The sequence below is a fragment of the Artibeus jamaicensis genome, unplaced genomic scaffold (genome assembly GCF_021234435.1).
Source record: "Artibeus jamaicensis isolate MK-2021 breed Jamaican fruit bat unplaced genomic scaffold, CSHL_Jam_final contig_473, whole genome shotgun sequence".
In the NCBI taxonomy this organism is placed as follows: Eukaryota; Metazoa; Chordata; class Mammalia; order Chiroptera; family Phyllostomidae; genus Artibeus; species Artibeus jamaicensis.
Window position 1 is genome coordinate 1,558,867 of NW_026521851.1, and position 27,861 is coordinate 1,586,727.

Consider the following 27,861-nt stretch of genomic DNA (forward strand, 5'->3'; position numbering starts at 1 on the left):
TACAGCAAAACACTGTACATTTAACAGTTTTCTCTTCAGATGAGTCTCTTTCCACATAGTTTTAATATCTGTCATAGAACCGGACACAGTAAAGGAGTGTAACAAATGTAGAAGAAAAATCTGGACTGAAAAGCCCTTAAGACTTCAAGGGTGATTACTCTTCCAACAATTTCCCAAGTACTCTGATCGGATATACATCTGTGTCATATATATCTAGCATTCAAACATACATGTCTATGTATGTGTGGGTGTGCCATACAGATCCAATGTGTGTGTGTGGTGTTTTATGCTATCTTTTAGGATTATGTATATGAAATTCATAGCAAATTCTGTGGAAACATAAGGAAGTCTAACGATATTAATGCTTATTATTTGATGCTTTGTACTAATTTTCAGCAAGCCCTGATGTCACGTGCGTTCTAACCACTTGTTAGCCACCATCGCCTCCTGCCTGCACCCCCAACCACCTCTTCTGCTCTCCCCTAATTTTCCCTCCACACAGGAGCCGCACTGGTCCTTACAAATGAAAACCTGAGTATGTCCTGCCACCTATGTTACATCTTTGCTGACATCCCATTAGGATGAAGTCTGAACGCTGTAACACAGCCGCTGCGACCACATGCACTAGCCCATGCTGGCGGGGCAGCCTCATCCGCGTCACTCACCCAGCGCCCCGCTCCAGCCAATGGCTTCCTGCCACTTCTGAGAGAGCCTTGCTTTCTCCTGCCTCATGTGGGCCGTCCACTCTGCCAGAGACACACAGCCTCTGAGCCTCTCCCTGGCCAGCTCCTTTTTACCTATGTTTAAATCTCGCCTCCTTAGACACTTGCCCCCTCCTGATAAACTGGTTGCCCTGTTATTGGTCCCATGCTTACTCCCTACAACTCTTTGCCATTTATAATCTCTGCAAGGGCTGATTCTGTGTCTGTTCTTTAAATCATTGTATCCTCAACATTTAATGCATCGCTTAGCACATAGTAGGTGCTCAGGAGAAAATTAAATGAGAAGAGCACTTAGAAGAAAGCAGCAAGTAGCTTCTTCTGGGAGGAAAACTATCTCAAGTTTTCTAGCTTAAGCTTTTAAGCTAGTAGTATTAAAAATGCAAATGGTATTCGAATATAGGAAAGCCAAGCTACCTACAACTCATAGTTATTACAGTGTTAGTCTGTTACTCACCAGCAATGCTCTTCCGCTTTTGAGAGATCGTATGAGGGGGAGCAGAAGGTAACTGGAATGAATTTGTAAGGTTTTCCGAGTCATGGCTTGCTGTGGTCCTTATAAACTCCATAGCAGCCTGGAGAACTCGGAACTGCAGTGCAACAGCCATATCTAAAAACAGCAGGGACTAGAATGTTTTCAAGCTATGCGGTTGTCAATGTTGATATTCACATTTATACATTGTCTGTTTTATTAGAATAAGTTAAAATTCGTATTTCATTTTATTTATCTACAGTCAAGGACATTTTTTAATTGCTTTTAGAGAAAGAGGAACATCGATGCAATAGAGAAGCATCAACTGGTTGCCTCCTATACGCACCTGGACCAGGAATCATATGCATCTGGGCTTCTCCCAGACTGACTACGGATCGATCCCACAATCTCAGGTACATGGCCTGACTGGGAATCAGACCCTCAACCTTTTAGTTACAGGATGACGCTCTGACCAACTCAGCCACACTGGCCAGAGCTAAATTTAAAATTTTAAATTAATATGGGTTCTTGATGATAGTAAACATTTTTTAACTGTCTTTAAAAGCAATTTTGAAGCAAATTTTCAAATGGTCACTACAAAATACTAGCCTACAAATTTATTTCATTTTATACAATTGTTTTAAAGAACAAGCTTTTAAATAAATAAGTCAAAAGTTTAACCAGTTGGGTGGGCTGGGCTGGGAGTAAAAAGACAGAAAACTGTACTTGAAAAATAATTAAATTAAAAAAAGAGTTTAACCAGAAATTTTTACTTTCTGCTTAATGTTTGCCATTAATGAAAACTAAAGGGCATTAGTAGTAAAAAGGCTCCTTTTTAAAGCTGATAGGTATCATCACAAATTAGTATAAACTTTCTAAGAAAAAAGGGACTAGATTCAAATAACATTTTTTGGCTACTATACTACTCCCCTCAAAACTCCATCAAAATTAAATCTTACTTTGCGTCCTCTTGTTTTTGCTATTTTGAAGATATCCAAGCAATACAATAAGGTCTTCGATAACTCGAAAGTACTGTGAGCCCGATGAACTGCAGGCATGAATTGTAACGGCTATGAAAAGTTGCTGTATATCACAAGCAAGCAATTTGTATTCATTCAAAGGCATGCTAAAGAAAAAGAAAAAGAATTTAAGGTCAAGAGAACGGCTTGAAATTCTTGTTCTGCCAGCAGTCACCAGCACACACACTCTTTCAATATTCACTCGTGCTCACTCTCTGGGGGGCAATCCAAACTGCATGCTGGCAGGAGACGTAGGAGGACACACCTTGGTTCTTGTCAAAAAGCTGACTGTCTTGCAGAGAACCAGATGAGTAAAGAGATACCCATAAACAGTAAATCGCGGGAAGTGTAACAACTGAGGTTAACACAAGCTACTATGGGGAAATCTAGGCAGGTTCCCAGCCCCCACTGAAGGTGGGGATTTTGTAGGTATGAATATGAACACTCTGCGAAGGCTTCTCAGAAAATATAAGTTTGAATACATCAGTTAACCTCTCTGGTTAAAATAACTAACTAGTTATTTTAAAGATTCAGAGAGGTAATAGGTTTGAATATATATTAATTGCTCATAAATACCTAATACATATGAATGTTACTTCTGCCCCTCAATTTTCAACCTTGATAGTCTACCTTAGTGTGTGATATTAAGCATAAATACTTATATCCATTTACTTTTCAAAATCAAACAAGAGTTAGAACTGACTATTGTTTTGGGACAATTTATAAAGCATATTAAGGACACTCAGCAAGTATAATTTATTTTTAAAAATAACAACAACAAACTACTCTTAGAAGAAGCTTGCATGCACTCTTCCCGAGTTCAGCCAATTCCACGCTCTGTACTGCAGTGGAGACCAAGTGTTCTGAGGAGCTGTAACACTCTGTATTTCTCATACGCCTGGCACACAGATCCTAAACAAACCAGGTGCCCGATAGACACTGAACTGAGCTGAGTATGAGGAGTGCCCCTTATACTCAGAGCCTCCTTGGCCTAAAGCAGCGATTTCCAACCTTTTTCATCTCATGACACACATAAACGAATTACTAAAATTCTGTGGCACACCAAAAAGTATATTATGTTTTTTGATGATCTGACAAAAAATGGATATAATTGTGATTGATTCTCACTGAGCAGCTATTCTTGTGTTGGCTGTTGTCACTTTTTAATTGTATTTTATTGTTTATGCTATTACAGTTGTCCCAATTTCCCCCCTTCGCCCCCCTCCCCCAGCCCCCCATTCCCTCGGGCAATCCCCACAGTGTTGTCTATGTCCAGGGTCATGCATGTAAGTTCTTTGGCTGCTCTCTCCCCTGTGCTGTACTTCACATCCCCATGACTGTTCGGTGACTACCAATTTGTACTTCTTAATCCCTTCACCTTTTTTACTCATCCCTCCAACCTCCGTCTCATCTGGAAACCATCAAAACATTCTCTGTATCTATGATTCTGTTTATGTTCTGCTTGTTTATTTATTTTGTTTTTTAGATTCAATTGTTGATAGATATGTATTTATTGCCATTTTATTGTTCACATTTTTGATAGTCATCTTCTTAAAGAAGACCCTTTAACATTTCCTATAATACTGATTTGGTGGTGATAAACTCCTTTAGCTTTTTCTTGTCTGAGACGCTTTTTATCTGTCCTTTGAGTCTAAATGATAGATTTGCTGGGTAGAGTAATCTTGGTTATAGGTCCTTGCTTTTCACCAGTTTGAATATTTCTTACCAATCCCTTCTAGCCTGCAAGGTTTCTTTTGAGAAATCAGCTGACAGTCTTATGGGAGCTCCCTTATAGATAACTAACTGCTTTTCTCTTGCTATTTTTAAGATTCTCTCTTTGTGTTTAACCTTTGGCATTTCAATTGTGGTGTATCTTGGTTGTCTTTTTTTAAATCTGACAGTCTAAGGAATATTAACTAAACAGTCAGGTATTACATATTTTAAAAATTCTCTGGCGTATTGGTTGAAAGTCACTGGCCTAAAAATTCATCAGGATATGCTCTGCCTTTTCTGCAAAAATGTAGATAGTATTTAATGTTTGAACCTGCAATGAGATGGTGCTCCTGGAGATATATATTCTAATATTATGCTGCTAAAAATCTTATACTGTATGTCATAAATGGAAATACCAAAGGAACAAAGTTCAAATAAAAACATAATCTCTTACATATTTCTTAAAGCTGTTAATAATCAATTTGGTAGCCAGCCATGTGCCAATATACTTTGGCCATTAGAAACTAATTTATGGCAGCAGATATACAAGAAGGATGGCATGAGTTCAAAACACAGGCTTTTATCGTGAGACACACACAGTCTCACATTTTCTGCTATTTACTAGTTGTGTGATCTTCAAGTGACAATATCCCTCTAATCCTCAATCTCCTGTTCCTGACAGCATAATAATTTTTTATAAGACCATAACTGGAAGCTTTGTAAATATACAGGGTGAGGAAAAAGTAGGTTTATAGTTGTGAGTATGCAAGACACAGAGTTTATTATTATATTATAATATTTATTCATTATTGTTATTTTCCATATGAACGATGGTAAACCTATGTGTGCACAACCCTGCATTTGAAGACAGTTAAATTTATTCAACTTGTCTTCAAGTTCTACATAACTAGAAATGGGTTGTATAAATACCTTCTTGTATATATATGTGCATGAGAGGGGAAAGGAGGGAAAAAGAGAGGAGAAGAAATAGTGATATGAGAAACATCAGTTCTTCCGTAGGAGCCCCAACTGGTGACCAAACCCATGACCTAGGCATGTGCCCTGACTGAGAATTGAAATCATGACCTTTCAGTTTACGGGACAATGACCAGCCTACTTAGCCACACCTACCACAGCTAAATACCTTCTTTGAACCTAACTTTGCTGCAAATGATGAAAAATATGCCCCCTCTAAATGTCATCTAACTTAATCTAATCAGTTTTGTAGAAAGTTCCCTTTCCACAATATTCATCAGATGTAGCTTTGAATAATGATTTAAAACTTACTTCTTTTCTAGTCCGTTCAGGGCTGCTACTGTGTTACATAACACGTAGAGGAGGCCATTATCCAGCAACATATCTGCCACCTTGGAGCAGGAATTGAGCATTTGGAGAAGAAACAGGAGGGCCGTGTGCAGGAGCGCGTTGTCGTACAGAGAGGTCTCTATCAGCCCCAGCACGGGGATGACAGCCCACTTCTGAAACAGCTCCACGCTTTTCACGTCTTCCAGGTCAAATCTGCGATAAATAATGCACAGTTCAGAGCACATCAGAAGTACTTAGCCATGAAATAAGAAAAAAATGAGTGCAATATGGGCCATTTTAACCTGATTTTCAGGCTATAAAAAATAAATTTGGAGAACAAAGATCGTTAACCCTTTTTTAAGACCACAGACCCCTCCAAAGATAAAAGGTGTTGTTAAATGTAGGTCCCAAGGTAAAGACACAAACATACAAATGAAACATATAAATAATTTCATGGTTTTATATGACTCATTTTCACTCATCCATTGGCCCCTTAGGTGTCCAAAGAACCCCTGCTTTTGAAGCTCTATGTAACAAGTGCACAGGAAAAAATCAATATTTTATTAATATTAATAAAATTAATAATTAATAATCAATTATTATTTCTATAGAATTTGACAGACTGAGCTAAGTAAACAAAGGTCCAGCAGAAAATCCCAAGCTCTTGTCCCAGCACTGTCTGCCTGTCATGGAAGCAGATGCTTATTCAGGTACTTTGCGCCTCATTTTCTTTACCTGCCAAATACAGGTGTCTGCCCTACCCTTTCTCAAGGCTGTTGTGGAAATCAAATAAGATAATGCAGAATCGCTTTGAAAGAGCCAAAAGCTGTATGCAAATGAAACATGCACTGCTGTGACCACGACAACTAGATTTCTCAAGGTCTAAATCAGTCTACTTAATAGTAAGTAGGAGACACTCAATAATAATAATAATAATAATAAGAAGAAGAAGAAGAAGAAGACACTCATTTCCATCATAGACAGAAATAATAGTTTATCTTTCCTGCCAAACTTCTGGTTTGGAAAAAACATTCTTTTATTTTTGTGCTTGTTTGCTAAGCCTCCAGCATTATGCCAGGGCCACAACTTAGTCATCAGCACACCAGGAATCCCAGGAGAGGAACTGGCTGGTCCCCAGACAACCTGGAGGCTCCATGGGGACAGGGGCTTCTCCATGGATCACTCGTGTCATCTGCTGCTGAGAACACACAGGCCACCTTTCTGCTCAGTAACCTTCTCCTGTGGCTACTAGACATCTAATCTCACTGTCACTCTCATCTCATGCAGCACTTGTTTCTAGTCTCCAGCTAGTGAATGAAATACAAAGGAAAAAGTTTTATCAGAAAGAATAGCACATGGAAAATAATAAGTTGATTCACCTGGAAAATGACTTCTAGCAGACTTTTTCTAAAAGTGACCAAATAATTTTGTTGAGAGCCAGTTTCTTAAAGTTTGCACTTCAGACCAAAGACCCTCAGTTACAGTGGAGGGAAGAACACACTTACTCTTCATCAAGGCCAACGTGTCGACCGAAGAACATTTCTATGAAGCACTCTAACAGCTCCCGAGTTCCCCGGTGCAGATACAACTGGTTGGCTAGCAAGGAAAAGCCACGATTCTTCAAGAATTTATCTTTCAGTTCCTTAGATGCTCTATTAAAATATGCATCTAACAGCTAAGAAAAAATTAAGACAATTTAGATAACATATTAACATTTATATAATGTATGCAAATCAGACTGTTAGTAGTATTTGTAAGGTGTTGTTTAATTTCCTGTGCATAGACACAGAAAGCTAAAAAAATGCCACCTCTGTGGCAAAACAAAATAAACTTTGTCTCTATTATAGGATGCTAATAATGACTCTACGTTGGAGATCTTAATACATTTCTGATGGGAAAACTGGTTTTTTAGCTGAACATGAGCATCTACTGCACTGGCAGCCTTAGTCAAGTGTATGTAGAATATTTGTGCTTAATTCTGAAGGGAAAAAATTAGCCAATGCCATCCTGTGCTCACTCTGCAAGTACACGTGCGCCTAGCCCTGTGTTTCTCGACTTCTTGGCAGATTATTCATCATAAGCACAGGCCTCCATTTCCACCCCTCCCTAGCATCTTAAACACCAACATGGGTAAAACCAAATTAATTCTTCTTTCTGAACTCACCTCTTCCACGGTTCCATTCTTGGAGCAGAGCAGCACCACCCTCCCAGGCTTCAGGGCTGACCTTTCCTTGCCCTGACCCCGTGTGCACGATGAAGGCAGCACTGCTCAGCTCCAGCCAGTGTCTCTCCAATCTGCCCGTCCTCTGAAGTCCTACTTCCCCCGATTAGAGACTCCTCATTTCTCTCCTGGACTACTGTGCTGGCCACCTTTCCTCCTGCAATGGCTCCCTCACAGTGCTGACAGACTCTTCCCCAAACATACACCTGTATACTGCCCCACTTAAAAAGCTCTCTGAGTCCACAGCATAATACAAAATACACCTTTTGCATGAAACCATCCCTCATTCCCCCATCAGAATTGTTTTTCCTATGCTCCCACTCTTCCTTATTGATACCGCCATTGAAGCACTCATCACAGAAGTCCTTATGTTTTACTTAGTTGGTATATGTCTCCTGCTCTCACTAGACTATAAACTCCTTGAATGTATGGGCATGTTATTCCCCTTCACATCCCACATAGCAATGAGCCCGGTGTTTTGCACACCAGATGGAAGCTCAATGTATACTGGGTTGAATGACAAGTGATTAAACAATACCCTACATCTATGTATTTATCCACATTTATTTATTCAGTACCTCCTATACACTAGGCACAAGACACCTACCGTCATGGAGTTTCTCTTTCAGTGTGGGGGATGACAAGTAAGTGGGGACAGGGCGCAGGGAAGCTGTTTCAGAAGGTGGTCAGGGAAGGCCCCCGAGCTGAAAGCTGAAGAGAACGTCTGCAACCTAAGACTACACTGCAAGGGAGATTTCCAGTGAGCCGTGTGTTCCTTGTAATTGGTAGACTTAAGAAATGCATAATGATATGAATCAATATATGAGGAGGGCTTAAAATTAGATGATAATACATATGGAAATATGAGTAAAAAGTGACAAATGATAACAGTTCGTTATTCCCAAGTACTAAGTCAACCTCTAGGTTTACTTTAACACATATATTTATTTTCCAAATTGGAACCACACGCAGTCCCTGCCCTTACTTTGATGACTCCTTGCTGTATAGCAGGTGAAGGGTGGTTCACAAGGACCAACAGCGCGTCGGCTTGGATCAGCTTGCCCATCACATCCTCCAGCATGGCGTCAGGCAGCACAAGGAGAACCCCACTCAAGAGCTCATATAACCCACAGCATATGGGAACCAAGCAGTCTTCATTTACACTGCAACAGACCGAAAGAGTCATCCTGACACAGCCTCGGGGAGACAAGGACACGACAACTCCCTGACGGCCGCACGCGTTCTGAGAAACGCCTCGTTCGGCGATCTCGTCCGTGAGCAGCCACAGAGTGCGCCCGCATGTGCTGGAGGGCACAGCCCGCTGCCCACCTCAGTCAGAGGGCACACCGCCATCGTGCGCGTGGTCCCTTGTGGACAAAGCCATCATTATGTGGCGCATGACTGTCATCATAATTTGGACATATGAAACATACATTAGGTTAAATTAAAAAATGTTTCCTGATTTAGCTATGATTCACAAATTTGCCATCATTTTTTGTCACTGGTATCTTTTAGGCAGATATTCTCCTGAACATTATTCTATTCTACACCTATGAAATCCAATACTGTAGTCACTAGCCACTGGTGCTATTTAAACTATTTAAAAATTAAAATTAAATTAAAAAAACTCAGCTCCTTGCCCTGGCCAGGTGGCTCAGTTCACTGCAGCATTGTGCCGTGCACAGAAAGTTGTGGGTTTGATCCCGGCTGGCAGTGCACAGGAGGCAACTGAGCCGCGTTTCTCTCTCACACTGATGTTTCCCTCCCCCTCCCTTCCCCTGTCTCTAAAATCAACAGACGTATCCTCATGTGAGGATTAAAGAAAAATTCCACTCCTCCTTTGCACTCGCCACATTTCAAGTGCTCGCCAGGCGCACATGGCCAGTGTCTACTGTGCTGGTCGGCCCAGGTGAGACGTTCCCATCGTCACAGCGCCCTGGACAGTGCTACTCGAGATGCTTCTGGAAACCATACTAAACCTTATAATTTCCATGAACTGAAGAGTTTTTCTCTAATAACCATAAGAATTAAATAAACCACAAGATTGTTTGAGAACTATGTATGATTTAGCATCTGGTTATATATGGAACTCAATATGATCTAGTATTTTTTAAATTTTATTTATTTATCTTTAGAAGGAATGGGAAGGAGAGAGGGAGAGAAATATCAATGTATGGTTGCCTCTCGTGCGTCCTCTGCTGGGAACTGGCCTGCAACCCAGGCATGTGCCCTGACTGGGAATCAAACCGTGATCTTCTGGTTTGCAGGACTGCGCTCAATCCACTGAGCTATACCAGCCAGGGCCTGTAGTATTAAAATAAGGAGAAAGGTATCTTGCCTGTCATTAAAATATGTTATGTGAACCACGGCTGGTGTGGCACAGTGCATTAAGCACGGGCCTGTGAACTAAAGGGTTGCCAGTTTGATTCCCAGTCAGGGCACATGCCTGGGTTGTGGGCCGTGTCCCCAGGAGGGGGCGTGCAAGAGGTAACCACACATTTATGTTTCTCTCCCTCTCCTTCTCCTTCCCTTTTCCTCTCTCTAAAAATAAATAAATAAAATCTTTTTAAAATATAAAATATGTTATATGAGGGAGGACCCAAAAAACACCAGAATTTTTATAAAAAATTGTGTATTCTTATATGTTTAAACTTCAGTCACTTTCCAAGTACTCTCCATTTGATGCAATACACCTACTGAAATGTTCTTACCACTGCTCAAAACAGTTTTTAAACTTGTTGATTTTGATATCTTTTAGTGCTTCTGCCATTTTCTGCTTCAAATCTTCCACATCAGCAAAACATCTCACTTTGAGGACATTTTTGGTCAGAAACTGCTCAACACTCAGTGTGATGCAGGCAGGTGCACTTGTAAATCACCCACCATGAAATGGGCAAACATGTTGAAAGAGTCTTCAAAGAGAAATTCCCTGCAGCTGAACTCAGCCTCTCACAACAACACCAGCCAGTACACTGACACAGATGGGTTTCTAAAACACCTAGTGAGGGAGGCCTGTACTACAAGGGGCGGGCCTGCCCTCCAGAAGATAATTCCCGTTTTTTGGGTCCCCCCCTCCTACTGTAAGAAGTGACATAATGAAGACATTTCTAGAAGTACAGAATTCTTAGTAAAAGACTAGTAAAAAATGTGGACGGGGTGTGGCACGCAAAAACATGTGAGTACCTGTGAGCATTTGCAGTTCGGCTGTGGTCTGGCTCATAACGAGAAGAAAAGGCTAGGCTTTGCCAGTCCTCTGTGTTCCGGTCAACGAGACTTGGCCAGCGGCTGACGGCTGCAGACCCGTTCTGTGAAGGAAACGCTAGCCCTAGGCTTGCAGTGGTGCTGTGGCTTTGCTGGAACGAGGCCAGTCCCTTGAGGTAATCAGGGCGCCGTGGGCAGGACTCATCGCCAGGGCTGTCACCGTCTGCTCTGGGTTCTGCTTCCAACTCTTTGTGATCCTCTTTGGCCACTGGAAACTCCGACGTTCCTTTGGGGCCACTCTTGACAGAGGCTTGTCCTGAAAGGACAGCTTCTACCTCACACACAGTTTTTGCAGACTCACAACTACTGAGGAATGTGTCCTCTTGTTCTTTTTTCAGTGTATCTGAACTCCCCGGAGGATGCCATTTCTCAGGCTGGCAAGCAACATCATCATGTACTCTGCGGTACCCTGCAGTACTCTGTAACTTGTCAATGCCACAGTCCGAACTTGCAGTCAGTTTTTGTGGCAGGATTAGAGGAGAAGCAGGAAGTGCTGGCAGGCTTCTAGAACGCCGCAGGTTGGCAGCCATCTGCGGTGGAGTAATTTTGGAGGAACTGCTTCCTGCTAAGAGTAGACAGAAAAATACTGCCTAAAAACCTGTTAAGTGGGAGCACATCCTTTCTACACTACCAGTCGCAGCCAGAGCAATAACCCACTCACCCAGCATTGTTAAAGAATCCACGCAGTCCTGTTCCTAGTAACTAATGCTTAAAATTCTCAAGTGCCAGAACTACTGTTCTTTTAACTACTTTTTATTAAAATCTTCCAAAAATGCATGTCTTTTCCTATCTACTTAACAAAATATGATCTTGACAGAATGACTCAACATCATTAGGATTGATGATTCTACTATAGTGAAATTAGTGAATTAAGTAAAACTTAATTTACCTGCAGTCACTATGATGCAGGTTGAGATAGTGGAAGGAACAGGCTTTGCAGCTATAACTGGAATCAAGTGATTGTTCTGTTAGTCAGGTGGTCTTGGGCAAACCACTTAATTCTATGTGTACTGGTTTCTACAAATGTAAAGTAAGGGTTTGAAAGTGTCTACCTTGAAGGCTGTTTTAAGGATTAAGTGAAATATCTGTGCTGTGCCAAGCACAGAACAGCAGCCCGGAAAGTGGCAGTAATCGTCGTCTTGCTGTCATTATTACTAGACTGAATGAATCCAGGCTGCGCCCTCTGCTCCATTTCTGTAGTCACTTCTTGCTGCTATTCATGAGAAGCAGTAGTTTTTTCCCCTTCTTGTTACAGCTCTCTTATTTGCCGCTTCTGATATTCTATGAAGGAGACCAGAAAAACCCCTCCTTCTAAGTGCACGAGATAGAGGTGCGTGCTGTGGAGTGGTCTGTTGGCCATCAGCTGGGAAGCAGCATCCCCCGTGTGACTGTGAGGGACACACAGGCTCAGATTCCACCCCTGGTCCAGGCAGGTCCAGGGGTCTGCGTTTTATTTAACAAGCTCTCTGGCTGATTTTTCTACATGCTACAACTTGAGAAGCCCTCCTACAGAATGAATGGGCACTGAGTGAACTGCTTTAAGGCACAGACTCGGTGGTAATAAAAGAGCTCCACAGCTCAGATGGTTTTCCTCGTTATTTCTGGATTTTGGCTGGAGGGCTAAGGCTGCTAAAGGATTCTGTTCAAAGAGCTGGAAGAAATGACTGTATTTGAAAATGTTCCAGAATGGATGCACAATGATTTTTGAAATAGACATTTGCTATAAAATAAAATTCAAACACAGCCTTAAAATAGTATAATAGAAGGCTATAAAATGTGCTAGAGAATAACTGAAACACTTTGGGAGAGAAGCAGAACCGGAGATTGATGCCCATATATCTCACCCTATCTGTTCGAATCTCGACCTCAGCTGCGGTGTTTAGTCATTTTACTGTAGCCCATGGTGAAAGAGGTGGGACTGACAATCAGAGCAATGCCCAGCGGTCAGGAGAGAATGACCCTTGGCCAGTTCACAGCCAGGACACACACACCTGTTTTTTCTCAATAACGGTAGAGATGAGGTAGTCTGTTGGGAGTAGTAAATCGGGAAGGTAACAGAGCACTGTAAGCTTGAAGACTTGAACATACTCACTATGAAAACAGGAGAGGGAATTATTCTGAAAACCAGGAATATTCAAGGGCAGCCAGCATGAAAGGCCAGCAGCCAGTGGAGACCCTTGTCATGGCGAGAACCTTCAGCCATGACTTTCTCTAGCGGCTCTCAGCAAAGTGAGGGGGGTGAGACAGAGGCGAGGGTAGGATTTTTCAGGTCAAGAAGGCCGAGAGGACAAGGAAACTGAAGACGGTGTCCAGAGAATTACTGGCTCAAGTGGTCTAGGCTGGGTGAGGAAAACAGGTAGAAGGGAACCTAGGAGGGTAATAAACCAGAGGACAGGATCCTGACACTAAGGAGGGGACACAATTTTCTGAGGTGGGAAGCACTCCTGCTGTGATGAAGTCCAGGACAAATGCACCCATGTTGGCAAACAAAACTGAGAGACAGGTCCCCAGAGTCAATGATCATGAGGCTGGACTATTGGATAGCCATTCACATGGCAAGTGAACTTGTCTAGGATGACGTGTTTAGGTAGGACACAGAGGGTAAGCCAAACAAAGCTTCCGAAGACAGTAGGAAAATAAATCAGAAGCTTAAAGACAAATGACTATGATAAGAGGGGACAGAGCCCTGGCTGGTGTGGCTCAGTGAATTGAGTGCCAGCCGTGAGCCAAAAGGTCTCTGCTCCGATTCCTGGTCAGAGCACATGCCTGGGTTGCAGCCCAGGTCCCCAGTAGGGGGCACACAAGAGGCAACCACAAATTTATGGTTTTCTCTCTTTCTCCCCACTTCCCCTCTAAAAGTAAATAAATAAATTTTTTTAAAAAGAGGGGTCACAGCGCTACAGAACAAGACAGCACAAGCCAGTTTCCTAAGTTCTCCGGAACATCTCGTTATACCGAGTGAGGGTACTGATACCAGAAAGCAGTGAAATAGATTCCTTACATATATTCTATAATTTTTGAGTTAGTCTTTCATTTATTTAGTCTGAATATCAGTTTGTACTGCAGTGCTGTACAAACCAGGGGGGTTCATTCGTTCACTTCTACCTTCTGGCACTGACGCGGTAAAAGCAGATGGGCGTATGACCGTCAGTGCGGGGCTGGGGGCAGCCCTTCCCCCACTGCTGGAGTGTCTCAGGTACACCATTGACTCCACTTTCTCCTGGAAGATCTTGCCATCTAGGATCAAAAAAAATTGTGAGACAGTAACGTGTTAAAAAAGGATAAAATACAAATTTAACTGTAATAGCAAATCGTTAAATACAAATTTTTACAAAAATACTAAAGGTGTTCAAAGTGAGAAATATGGCACAATGTATAATAATGCATGTTTGATCTCTGAGTACTGGAGAGATTCTTACTATAGATATTTTTGTGGACTATTACTATTTTCCTTGAATTCTTGCTGTTATTTCTATACTTGAACAGCTAACTGTTCATTTTTACGTTAATCTGATCTCTCTGAGGAGACTGTTCATCTTTTCATTCACTGAGGAAAGGACTGTGTCTTATATTTTTATGTATCTCCTACAAAGTCCACAGCCATTTTTCAGCCATTTTTTCAGCTGTTTTACAGCCATTCTTCCTCTCTACATTTACTCTATACCTTTCTCAGAGATACAGTGCTGCTTGCTTTCTTACATTTCATTTTCCTAGTTCTTTTAGAAGTCTGATTAGTCTACCTTTCTCTTACACGGAGGACTCTTTCTCATCCTCCCCTCTCAGTAGTATTACTACCAACAGCTCCATCCTTAGCTTCCTTTTCCTTCTCTCTCTCCTCTTTCCTTCGGTGGCCTTATCTGTTCCTAGAGCTTCAGCTACTTCTCTGTGGGTAGGTCTCTGTCCTGTGCCTCCCCTCTCTGCTCGGCACTACAGCTCTCTGACGGCAGAGAGCACAGCTGGCTCATTCCGTAGCTCTCTGCCCTGTCCCCACCACGACATTAGGGCAGTTTCTAGCTCACAGAGGCCATCTGATGACTATCAAACAAACGCGGGTGAAGTGGGAAGGAAAAGCAAAAATGAAGATAGCCAAGATCCGACAAAAATGATTATACCTACCTATATGCAAAGAAAAGTAGAAGTTTGTTGGATTGTGACAAACATAAGTATTAGTAGGAGGGTGAACTGCTAAAAGGAAATTGAAGACAATTGTCAATAATTCCAAATCTGGAGGAGATCCAAGGACTTCTGCTATAATTTTCACAAATGATCTACAAACCTCTCGGGGTATGGATGTAAGCTGCCCCTCTTTGTGTTCCTGAAAAAAATAAAAATTAAACTCTCTTTAGGTTGAAAGAGAACTGCCAACTAACATTTTTCATTTAAGCAAGATATTTCTTTTAAGATAGAAACAGCAACTCAATGTTCAGGCAGTTCTGTTATTAGATGCATGGCCATTTAATTCTAGTCCATGCACCTTCATTGACCAAAGTTGTACCACAGCACCCCCAAGCGGGGCCTCAGACTGGCCTCAAATCCAGATTTGCACCCGGCTCCTCCACTCACCAGCTGAGTGACCTCGGACAGAGGTGCTAACTCCATGCCCCATAGAATAACGTGGGAATCACAGCCCGCTACCTCAGAGGGCTGAATTAGGAATAAGTGACAGTTCCTCACGCAGAGACAGTACTGCCATTGGTACTATGACTGCTGCAGTCACCACCGCTGCTGCTATTATGGGACTTGAGAAGCTTCCGGCAGAGAAAACCAACGACATGAACACAGCGTGCCCCAGTTCACAAAGCGCTTTCTCACAGCAGCTCTCAGAGGTTTTGCCCCTCATTTCTAGAACAGGGAGGCTCAAAGCAGTCACGTATATGACAGCTTGAAACTCACAGAAGACATGTAAGCAGTGTGGCACTCAGACTTGGACCTCTGCCGTACTCCTGCGGTGTCACCTGCTGCCTGGGATAACGAGGCCCGGCAGACTGCCGAGGAGTCACTGAGAGTAACAAATTATATTCTCCACGGGCAGCTGCCAGCCTCTAGATGAAAGCTCTGGGAGTTAAACGTTCTGATCTTCCCTCTCCCTTGTCCAAACATCTATCTCAACATCCACTGTTCTTCACTGACCTGTGTGTTACTCAATCAGAAAATGGGGCATCTAGACGATAACTTGGGCACAGTTTAGTCTGACTGCCTCAGATGCAAGAAGAGAAGGCTGAGTCTGCAGAAGAAGTACAAACCCCCTTGGCCACGCCAAGATGAGAACACAGGTCTCCAGGTCTCCTGACTTCCAGTCCAGCGCTATTTCTGCTATGACCAGCTGCCCTTTTCTAAATCATGCCCTTCTACTGTCCCAAATCTCCTGGTTACCACCTCATTCATTCCTAAGTCCATCCCAGCCCCTGTTTCTGCAATCTTGCCCTCTCCACTGACTCCTTACAAATAGTCACTGCTGATCTATTTCATTAAAAAAAAAAATCCCTGAACCTGACCTGCTGGAACCCTTTTGTTAATATTCGGTTTCTCTTCTTTTGCTGCTGGACTTTTCATTTATCATTTCTTCTCACTACTTCCAGTGATTCTATTGCCATGCAGCCTAAATTCCCCAACATTCGGCTCTTCTTCATCTTCTGAAATCCTGCCAGCCATTCAGAACAGCCAAGTCAGTGGCCCTTTACAGCTATGTGTTCTCTGAACCTTCCGCATTATTTGGCACAGAGACTACCTCTTTCTGGGCAGGTTCTCTTCGAGGACTCTGTCTACAGCTCCTTTGTCCTCCACATGCTGAAATGGATGTTCCCTAGGTGCACACTCCTCTCACTACACTTGTTTATCTTTAGTGCCCATCTATCCCCAGGCTTCGCTCTTCACCAGCACAGACCAATCCCAGCGCGCTCTCTAATCCGCTCCCACGACCGACCCTGCACACCAGTGCCTAACGGTTCCTGCCACCGAAGGTCCACTGTAACCGCAAATGCAGAGGGTGTAAACAAGAATGGCATGTTTCATTCTTTCTTGGATGGTGCCGTCATCCCTCCAGTCTCCCAGCAGGAAATTTTACAGGGTGTACATGATTCTCCTGTGACTTCTCCTTAAACAGAACTGATCTCCTTCCTGTTTGCACCCATTCTTATCACACAAGTTCAGGTCTCCACACTACACTCACAAGCTGATGGAACTGCCTCACATCCAATACGCCAAAGCAATGAGTCTTCCTTAAACACTCTGAGAGGCCTTGAAGGCAACGGCTAGGTTCATTTCTTTTTTTAATGTCAATTGAATTTATTACAAGTTACTAAGCTCCAAGGCACTAAGTTCATCTCTTTACACACTTCCCCAACAACCAACATAAATCTATTCCTAATAAATGTCAATTTGATAAACAGGCTCTTTGAATGAAGAAGGACAAAGAAATACACTTTTGAGAAGAATCAGTACCTAGATTTTTCTAGCATTTTAGAAATAATATGAAAGTGAAAATACTGAAAGTTTATATTAAAATATACAAATTTATGTGTTACTTTTCTGACATGGTAAGACTGAGTAAGAACTTCACACTGTCAGATAAACTCACTGGAAATTGGCCAAATTTCAAAATAAACATAAAAGGAAGTGACCTACAGGACAGCTGATTCGTAAATGATACATAAAATATTCCGTGAGCAAGAGGCCTGAGAGCATTTTGTTATATTCCTGAAGACAGCTGTCTAATTTACCACAGGGGCTGAGAAAGACCAAATAAAGTGGGGGGTTTTGTTGTTGTTTTTTTAGGATTCATTCATTCAACAAACACAGGATGTGACGAAAGTAGCTTTATAGGTGTCTGTATGGAAAACAATACAACTGTAAACCTACTCTTGCCCCACCTCATCTATTGGTGCCTGTATGTGCCAGGCTCTGGGGTTCAGTGTGATGGACAAAACTATTGCCCCTGCCCTCAAGAGGTTTATAGAGGGAAACAAACTGTGATGTCATAACTGACATAAAACTGACAAACTACACACATGCAGAGTAAAGGAAGGGGAAAGGGTTGATCTTGTTATTTAAGGAATGTGGAATGAGGCTTAGTCAGCCATGATCATGTCTCAGATAAACCTCATCGGCCTGATCCTGCCACTATGCGAAGCTGGGAACAGGTTAGACGTTCACTGTTGTTGATGTTTAAAAGACTACAGAGTTACTATTCTATCCTACCATAAAGAAACACCTCAGAAATTCAGTAGTTGTCATTCTTTTGTAATTGAGTTAGGAACAAGGACAGGGTGAAGGTCAAACTATGAGAGGCAGGGGTAGAGAAACCCCTTTACTATTTGTTGAGAAAAGGGATCTGGAAGAGTAGGGATGAGGGAAAAGAGAAATGCTGTTGAAACTCCCACAAAAATTTGAGTTCATAGTATTGAGTTATTAAACAGAAGTATTGGCAAAAAAAAAAGTCTCCAAAAATAAAGCTACATGAAAAGTACCTGCAAAACCTGACAAGTCAGTAGAAAGTGATGAACCACTCGTGCTTTCAGTAACTGCTTAACATTGAACACCTGCTGGTGGTGGTCTGCTCGGATGAGCACTTCCAGAGCTGCTAGCAGAGTCGCCCAAACACCTGGCTGAGGGAGCAAGCACACACACACACCAGTTAGCGCACAGCGACGGAAGGAGGCGCGCGCATGCTCTTCAGAGGACGTGCAATGACTCAGGTTACTACTGTGTATAAATTCAGGGTCAAAGAGTAAATCTGTACAAAAAGCAAGTCTTTATTCCCGGGCTACTTTTTTTCCTTGGTCAAAAAGTCACTTCTAAACATTTATATTAAATGCAACATGGTACTAGCTGCTTTAGTACATTAACCTGCCTGTGGTATTAGATGATGGATAGTATTTTCAAAAAGTGAATTATATCTTCTGGCCAAGATGGAGGCGTAGGTGGAGACATTGTACCTCCTCGCACAATCAAATTTAAGGGCAACAAAGACTTAGAAACAAAAACACAACCAGAACAGACAGAAAATTGAACTATACTGAAGTCTGACAACAACGAACCATTCATCCAGAACAGTAAGAGGGGTGGAGTCGGGGACCGGTGGAGAGGGATCCTGGCAGGAAAAGGTGGTGGTTGGCAGACCCAGTTGCAGGGACAAATCGAGGAAACCCAGTGAGACACGCAAGGTGGTTGGCTGACTGTGGACACATATTCGCGCACAGATAAACCAGGCAAAATCCGGCAGTGAGACAGACCACACAACCCAGGGCCCCAGCGATGGGAAATAAAGCCTAAAAGCACTGACTGAAAAACTTTCGGGGGTCCAGGTGCTGGGAGAGGCTCCCAGCCTCACAGGAAAGTTTATTGGAGAGACCCACAGGGTCCTAGAACGTACACAGGCCCACCCACCTGGGAACCAGCACCAGAAGGGCCCAATTTGCTGTGGGAAGCAGCAGAGGGGACCAAAATCTGAGAGAGCTGGAATAAGAGCCATTGTTCCCTTTCTGACCCCGCCACCACATACAGTGTCACAACCCAGTGCTGTGGGTTTCCCAGCCCTGGTGAACACCTAAGGTTCCACCCCTCATACATAACATGTGCAACCTGACTAAAAATGGCTCAATCAGAAGAACAAATCAAAACCCCCAAGCCAATACTTTTAAGCAATCAAGAGATAGCCAATCCATCAAATGCATAGTTCAAAACACTGGTGATCAGGATGCTCACAGAACTGGTTGATTTTGGCTGCAAATTAGATGAAAAAATGAAGGCTATACTAAGTGAAATGAAGGAAAATGCACAGGGAACCAATAGTGATGGGAAGAAAACTGGGACTAAAATTAATGGAGTGGACCAGAAGGAAGAAAGAAACAAACAAACAATAGAATGAAGAAACAAGAATTCAAAAAATGAGGAGAGGCTTAGGAACCTCCAGGACATCTTTAAATGTTCTAACATCCAAATTATAGGGGTACCAGAAGGGGAAGAGGAACAGCCACAACTGGAAAACTTATCTGAACAAATAATAAAGGAGAACTTCCCCAAGCTGGCAAAGGAAATAGACTTCCAGGAAATCCAGGAAGCTCAGAGAGTCCCAAAGAAGGTAGACCCAAAGAGGAACACACCAAGGCACATCATAATTACATTAGCCAAGATTAAAATGAAGGAGAGAATCCTAGAAGCAGCAAGAGATAAGGGGACTGTCACCTACAAAGGACTTCCCATCAGATTGTCAGCAGATTTCTCAAAAGAGACCTTACAGGCAAGAAGGGGCTGGAAAGAAGTATTCCAAGTCATGAAATCTAAAGACCTACATCCAAGATTGCTCTATCCATCAAAGCTTTCATTTAGAATGGAAGGGCAGATAAAGTGCTTCTCAGATAAGATCAAATTCAAGGAGTTCATCATCACCAAGCCATTATTATATGAAATGTTAAAGGGACTTATCTAAGAAAAAGAAGTTAAAAAAGATGAACAGTGAAAGGACAGCAAACTCACAGTTATTAACAACCACACCTAAAACAAAAGCAAACTAAGCAGACACCTAAAACAGGAGCGGAGCCACAGAAATGGAGATCACATGGAAGGTTAGCAACAGGGGAGCAGGAGGAAGAGGGGGGATTAGGTACAGAGAATAAGTAGCATAGACAGTGGAGAAAATAGGGGGAAGGCAAGAGTAGTGTGGGAAATGTAGAAGCTAAAGAACTTATGACACATGGACATGAACTAAAGTGGGGAATGTGGGTGGGAGGGGTGTGCAGGGTGGAGGGGAGTGAACAGGGGGATAGAACAACTGTAATGGCATAATCAATAAAATACATTTAAAAATGAATTATCTTGAAATTTATTCAGTACAGAGAAACATACCTTTTTAATATAATTGTTGACAATTTATTTTCAAAAAGCATCACTAACAATGTATACACTTAAATGTTCATTTGTGTTTACAGCATTTAATCAAGTGATTTTAGAATTTGTACTAAATAGAATAAAAAACACTGACATTGTGAAAATTATGCATTTTGGGGATAATTTATTTCTAAGCCCAAATAACAGAATTCTCTGCTGCCATTAGCTGGTCAGAATGGACAATGAAGGGCCAAGGAATTGATAGTTTAATCACACTGTTCTACTATCCTAATGACAGCCTCTCTCTTCATAAGATGAGGCCAAGATGCCCTAAAAAGGTGGCATAAAAACTGGAACACAGGGCAATCCAAGTAAGAAAACTCGATTCAGGTTTGGAAACAGCACCTAATGGTAGGGCTAAAGTAAGCAAACACTGACAATAATGACAACAACAAAAAAAACAAACTCAATTAAAACCAGGGAAGAAACCTTATTTAAGACCCACAGAAGTATTTGTGTAACTTCTAAATTCAGTAAAAACATTTAGTTTTTTTATCAAACCATCCCAAATTAGCATCCTTCTTTAAAATACTAAACCAACTGTCCAACATTTATTAGGTTTGATTTCCAATCTACAATTAAGCTCATTCCTCATTGTATGTTTATACTTATGCTGCCTCTGATCCAGTTTGTTTATTGTGCTATAATTATATTCATTTGCTTTCTCTTCTTAAAACATTACACATTCGTATGTATATACATATATATATGTACATACATATGTAGGCTTTTTATTATGAAAGTATTTATTCAGATGGGAAATCACAACAAATTGCAAAGTTTTAAAATGTGACAAGTAAAATTCAAAACAGCAATGGTGTAGCTAGCTGCTTGACACACCTCTCCAATACTTTCCCCTGTGTCTTGTGGCTGCATGCTCTTTGATTGCCTCTTCATATAACAGCACATTTATAATAGAATTTTCTATAGAAAGAATAGAAAAATAATTCTATCTTTTCTCTAACATATTTGATCAAAATTTATTTTTATTAATGATAGATTAGCAAACTTTCTTTTAGCATCACAACTCATTGATAATGAGTACATTTTTTTTACTGATGCCAAATTTGGGAGCAAACATTTCTTTGAAAATTCTAAAGGTATACATTTTAAACTGGCCTTTACTTAATTATGTTTGATAATGTTTTTATAGTCTAAGTCCAGACAATCTACATTCTACACTAGAACAAAGCAGTCTGTATGAGCCCATACTGAGAAGATGGTTTAAAACCTGGGCAGGAAGGAAATAGCGCTGTGTTCATTCCCTGGCTGGGTCCTCATGAAGGCCAGGCCATCCATCCCGTTGTCGGGAGGCCATGCCCAGAGCTGATCAAACCTCGCTCCTCAGCTCATGCCTGTGAGGAAGCCAAGATCACAGCCCTGCCCTACATACCCTCATACAGCTCTACGCCTCCTGGGCAACATGGCTCCACCACTCACACCCGCATCCATTTCCCTCTCCTGGCCTGATTCCCAGTCTCTTAGCAGGATCCCCTTTCAGAGTTTCTGGTAAACACAAGTCTCCAACTGACTCGCATGTGCCCCTTATTCTCCAGCCTGCATTCTGATTCTGGTTCAGCATTACTCATGGCTGCTCAAAAACTTGCATGGAAAATAATCTCCACATTTCCACTGACAATTAATAATGAGCAATAATCTGTTCTGTTGTCCAGAAGAAGATTTAGATGAGTATTTAAAAGTACATGGCTCTCTGTGCAGCAAAAGCAATAGGAGAAAATATTTGACAGCCATGTATCAGATAAGGGATTAATATCCAAAATGTATAAAAAGCTCCTAAAACCCAATAACCAAAAAATCAAATAATCCAATTTAAAAAAGGCCAAAGAACTTGGACGTCTTTACAAAGGAGATATGTAAATGGCCAACAGGTACATGAAAAGATGCTAATCATCACTAATCATTAGGGAAATGCAAACCAAAACCACAAGAAGATGTCACCTCATATCCAAAAGAATGGCCACTATCAAAAAAGAAAAAGAAAAAGAAAACCAAAGCAGAAAATAACAATTGTTAGTGAGGATGCAGATAAATCTGAATCCTTACACATTGTTCGTGGCGTGGTGACATGGTGTGGCTTGACAGAAAATAGTATGGAGGTTCCTCAACGAATTAAAGACAGAACCACTGCATGATTCGGCAATCCTGCTTCTGGGGATGCATGCTCAAAAGAACTGAAAACGGGATCTTGAAGAGACATTTGCACACTCATGTTCACTGCAACATTATTCACAATAGCCAAAATATGGGAGCAACCCAAATGTCCATCAACAGATGAATGGATAAAGATAATGCGGTTTATATATATATCTTGGAACATTTTTCAGTCTTATAAAAGAAAGAAATTTGGTCATACGCTATGACATAGATAAACCTTGAGGACACATGCTAAGTGAGACAAGGCAGTCACGAAAAGACAAATGCTGATTCCTCTGAAAGGAAGCACCTACAGTAACCAAACTCACAGAAACAGAAAGCAGAAGGTGGGCTGCAGGGGCTGGCAAAGGGAGGACCGGGAGCTACTGCGCAGCGGGCACAGTCTCAGCCGGGCAACAGGAGGGGTTCTAGAGATGCGCTGTGCAGCAACGTGTGTTCAGTCAGCACTCTACCGAACACTGAAAAAGCGTTAGAGGGTGAACCTATGTCATGTGTTTTTTACCATAAAAACAGTACGTGCCTCTGCTTTGTTCCATATCTTCCAGTCAAGCAATAACTCCTCGAGCAGTTTAACATCTTGGATTATAGCTTTAGAGTCCATATCTAGTTTAAACTCTCCATTCTCGCTGATATGGAGAATATCTTCACCACAGCAACCTTCGAGAAGGGTCTATAGAAAATTAACATCAACACAGGATGCATTGACAATCGATTAATCCCGAAATCAGCAGAAACACTAAGCTTTCAATCTTAGCAATCATAACATTAAATTCAAAGGAAAGCTGGTGAATAATTCAAAATTTCACAAAGCATCTTTAATTTGCTGGGCAAAACAATTCAAATAATTAGAAAACCACAAACTTCCAAGTATTTGTACATGATTACTCAGTTTCAAACATGAGGTAAAATAAGCCAGGTTCTGTTTTTATTTTTTAAGTGCAGTTAGTCTGTTAGGCTCCAGAACCTTTTCCAGGAAGTGGTAAGGATTCACAGGGCAAGTGTTTCCAACTCGACAATGTGAGGTGTTTGGGGTGGGGCACAGGCAGCAGTGGAGTCTTTTGCTTTAGCACTGGACCTCTCTGGACAAATACTCTCGCAACGTTACTGCTTTTGGCTAGAAAGGCATTAACTCTCTGATGACAGCTGGATCATAAAAAGAGCTCAGATGGCTTTCAAACACTGACTGCACAGCAGTGCGACCTCGTGGAAATGCGCAGCACCAGGTGTCTGGAGACTGTGAAGCGGAAGCGACAACGGCCTCTCTAAGGGTCTCAGTTCCATTATCCAGAGGATGAGGGGCCAGTAGAGTACAGGTCTCTGGGCTCATGTAGACCTAGAATTCTATGCCCTTGTTTTTTCTCTTAAAGTGTTTTAAATGAAATAAAAACGCGATTATTTAAATGATAAAAACGGAAGAGCCCCTCAGCTTGGTTAAATTTACGCTGCTGCGATCCCCTCGTTCTTCAGGAACAGGGGGCACAGGCTCTGTGACTGGAAGACTGTAACAAGGGGAGAGGTGTCACTGCACACGGAGCTGTGAGTGAGCTTTGTAAGGACATACCTGCAAAACGTGAAAGCCCACAGTGCATTTTTGTCTGATCAACACCTGATGAATCATGGAAAGCCCATTACAATTTTCTAGTTCATGCACTCTCTGTTGGTTATATTTAATTAATAAGAGTATGACTCTCAGGGCCAACGCTTGAGTTTCTTCACAGCTACTGAGTTCCACAACCTAAGAAAGAAAAGATTTTTTTTTCTGGTTTGTTGAGAGTAAAAATTTAACATGCGATTATCTACCATTATATAATTAATTCAGCAGTTTCATTTGAAAGTTTATTTTTTACTGCTCACATTTTGTAATTATTTAAGAATTATAAACAAAACTGACACAAATTCCATGCTCTTTAGCCTCTAAAATATACTGTAAGTGAACTAAAACAACATTAACAACCTTAGAAGTCAGTATCATTTTATTAGTGATCTGAAATGTCAGTGAAATGCCTGACATTTCTGCTGATGGGTCAAGCAACAGATGGGCTCTGGTCCCTGCTGTGGGGATAAAAAGGCAGGACACCTGCCCCAGTGGGCACACTGTCCAGTCTAACAGGACATTCACAACAGCCATCCATGAGGTCTTGTCTGTTCATTCAGCCAACACATTGTCACAGCTACTGTATGTGAGAAACACACACCCTCCTGTGATAAAAGGCAAAAGAAGAATGAGACGCTGCCAATTCCTTGAGGGCAGAGACTGCTGAGCCCACTCCACCTGGGTTAGGGAAGCACAAGCTGGAGAAGATGGCTGGGAAGAGTGGAGTCTGCGGAAGCAGGAGCGGGTGGGTGGGTGGGTGGGTGGGTGGCTAGGGCCGGAGGACAGTCCGAAGGAGGGGCAAAGGTCTAAAACTAGAAGCTCCTAGGTTGCTGATCTGACTAAATAGTGGAGATTAGGCTCAAAAGGTGGGCTATGCAGGAAGGATTTTAAAGAGAGTGACTTTCATTTTTATACGGGAGGAGGAAAGATACCGCATAGGGTTTCTAAGTTTTAAATGTGAAAATATACTTTAAAAATCTTAAATAGCCCTGGCTGGTGTAGCAGAGTGGATTGAGTGCAGGCCTGTGAACCAGAGGATCGCGGTCTGATTCTCAGTCAGGGCTCATGCCTGGTTTGCAGGCCAGTCCCCAGCAGGAGATGTACAAGAGGCAACCATACATTGATATTTGTCTCCCTCTCTCCTTCCATTCCCCTCTAAAGATTAAAGATAAGTAAATCTTTAAAAAAATCTTAAACATATGTGAGATAGAAATTAACCACTTTCTCTAAGGATCTAGTCACTGAGTAGCAGCAATCATAACAAATTTACATTCAATAACTTGACGAGAGAGGAAAAACTAAGGATGTACATCTTGAAATTATACAAGCTATAAAAGTAGATCACAAAATGATGAGGAGTTAAATAAAGAACTTTTACTTTTAAAACACCTTCTAAGGAATCTTCAACTAGATATTTAATGCCAAGAAGTTTGAAGAAGGCAGAGGAGGGGGAAAAAGGACAGCTGAGGGTATGTTGAGCCAAACGCTAACAAAGTATTTATCAGAACAGTAACAATAGCAACAAACACTGACATGTCCCTTATTGCAGAGTTAATAAAAAACGGCTCCACTGAAGAGAGAAAGCCAGACAGGCACACTGAAAATTTGATGATGCTGCAGAAGTTATAACTAGGGATGAGATGGTGAAGATGAGAGACGCTCAGGGCTGCTCTAGCCAAACAGGGACACGCTTGTCCAGGATGTCAAGGTGGGTCACGCCAAAGCCAGCACATCTGTGCCCCCCACTTTAGCTTTCAGCCAGCCCTAAAGTGGTCACTGCATGCCAATGACTACCCAACCACGCCAGGAAAGGTACTCTCCCTGCCCTCAGGTGGGTCAGTGGAACAGGTAATGAAACAATTTTTCCTCACACAGTACTCACAGCACACGTCCAACTTCTTAAATTTCTCCTTCTCTTTAAGGAAAAAAACAACTTCAAACCCAAATACATTCAATTATTTTTTGTACTTATTTGTTGACCCTTGTTTTTTTCCCATACAACTGGAAGCTTCAAGGGAAAAACAAGTTTCACAAAACCTTATTTTGAAGAATACATTTCTTCTATATTGTCGCTGCAGCATGCATTTTTTTTCTCATAGGCCATTTTAATCTTATAATTTAACATTTAATTGTCCTAACTACCTTTTGGGCAAAAAGAAAACTTCTGAAATCTTCTTGAATTAAAAGAAACCACCTGTGTCAGAAAGCTTGATGACACCTTAAATAATATGATTTTTTAATCTTAAAAGTTTAATACAGTTGATACATACCTTTTTCATAATAAAAAAGAAATCCTAAAATTTGTCAATAAATAAAAGTTTCTCTGTAGACAGAATTATCATCTTACCCTAGCAAAGAGAAAAACAAATATCGCAGTTCCCCCAATCTCGTGCAGAATGCCTTGGAGAGTTTTACATTCAGTGGGTCGGAGATTCCTTAGATGATGAAGTTCCAATGAGACACTCTGAACGTCTTTTGAGCTGAAGGGTCTTTGAGAGAGCTGGGCTTTCACTTGGCCTTTGAGTCTAATCACTGGCTCATAGATGGTATACTGAGCAGGAGAGCATGTTGTGTAAACAATGGAAAGGCTTTCCTGAAACACAGAAATTATTCCCTCAGTTATTACTGATATTAAAGAATAAATATTCTAGCCCTGGCTGGTGTGGCTCAGTGGATTGAGCACAAACTGCGAACCAAAGGGTCGTCAGTTTGATTCCCAGTCAAGGCATATTCCTGGGTTCCAGGCCAGGTCCCTAGTGGGGGCCATGTGAGAGGCAACCACACATTGATGTTTCTCTCCCTCTCTTTCTCCCTTCCCTCCCCTCTCTCTAAAAATAAATAAATAAAATAAATAGAGAAAAGAAAATTTAAAAAATTCTAAAATCTCAATATATGTAATTAAAACTAACATAAAACCTAGCATTTGTTATTAAGTAAGGAAAGAAAATATAGTGAGCAGTATTTTTTAGGCTAATGTATTATATTTTCACTATATCATAAACACTTTTCATAAGTGATTGATAGGTATAAACTAAATTGATACTTATTAAACAAATATAGTTTCAAGGAAAAGGGAAAGAAAATTTGAAACCTGGGAACAAATTCTGAAGTCAAAGTATTTTTTTCCCCAGAAAAAAAAACATATTCTGAGGAGAGAAAACATCGAGAAATGAAAAAAAGGAAGAGTGGAAATCTAATTCATAGCTAATTACATATTCAAGAAACACATATATCTATGTTAAACATACATATGAAATTAAACATAAAGTGAAAACTTACAATTAAGAGACCAATGTCCACATCTTTGCTGGTCATAAAAAGTTCTCGAATTTGTTCACACTGAAGAATTTCTTTACTGATATATTTGGAGTAGTCGTTCACAGGCTTGCCATATTTACATGGCATTACAGAGGTGTGGTTGGGTCCGCAAGCATACAGGTAAAAGGCCTCTTGTGAACCAATCTTAGCTCCTGAATAGCAGAAAAATAGTTACTTAT

The 27,861-nt window shown here is 41.4% G+C and overlaps 1 protein-coding gene across 1 annotated transcript in view; it reads right to left on the reverse strand.

The window, feature by feature from the left end:
- The window catches only part of LYST (lysosomal trafficking regulator), a 161,290-nt gene that overhangs the window by 70,695 nt on the left and 62,734 nt on the right, over positions 1-27,861 (reverse strand). The window contains exons 16-28 of the mRNA XM_053667898.1: positions 27,644-27,834; positions 26,712-26,957; positions 24,332-24,505; positions 23,291-23,440; positions 18,177-18,314; positions 14,827-15,025; positions 13,816-13,947; positions 10,633-11,272; positions 8,435-8,612; positions 6,734-6,903; positions 5,211-5,441; positions 2,151-2,317; positions 1,177-1,329 (exon numbers count right to left, since the gene is read on the reverse strand). Coding sequence (XP_053523873.1) covers positions 1,177-1,329; positions 2,151-2,317; positions 5,211-5,441; positions 6,734-6,903; positions 8,435-8,612; positions 10,633-11,272; positions 13,816-13,947; positions 14,827-15,025; positions 18,177-18,314; positions 23,291-23,440; positions 24,332-24,505; positions 26,712-26,957; positions 27,644-27,834 — 2,769 coding nt within the window. The remainder of the gene's footprint in view (positions 1-1,176; positions 1,330-2,150; positions 2,318-5,210; positions 5,442-6,733; positions 6,904-8,434; positions 8,613-10,632; positions 11,273-13,815; positions 13,948-14,826; positions 15,026-18,176; positions 18,315-23,290; positions 23,441-24,331; positions 24,506-26,711; positions 26,958-27,643; positions 27,835-27,861) is intronic.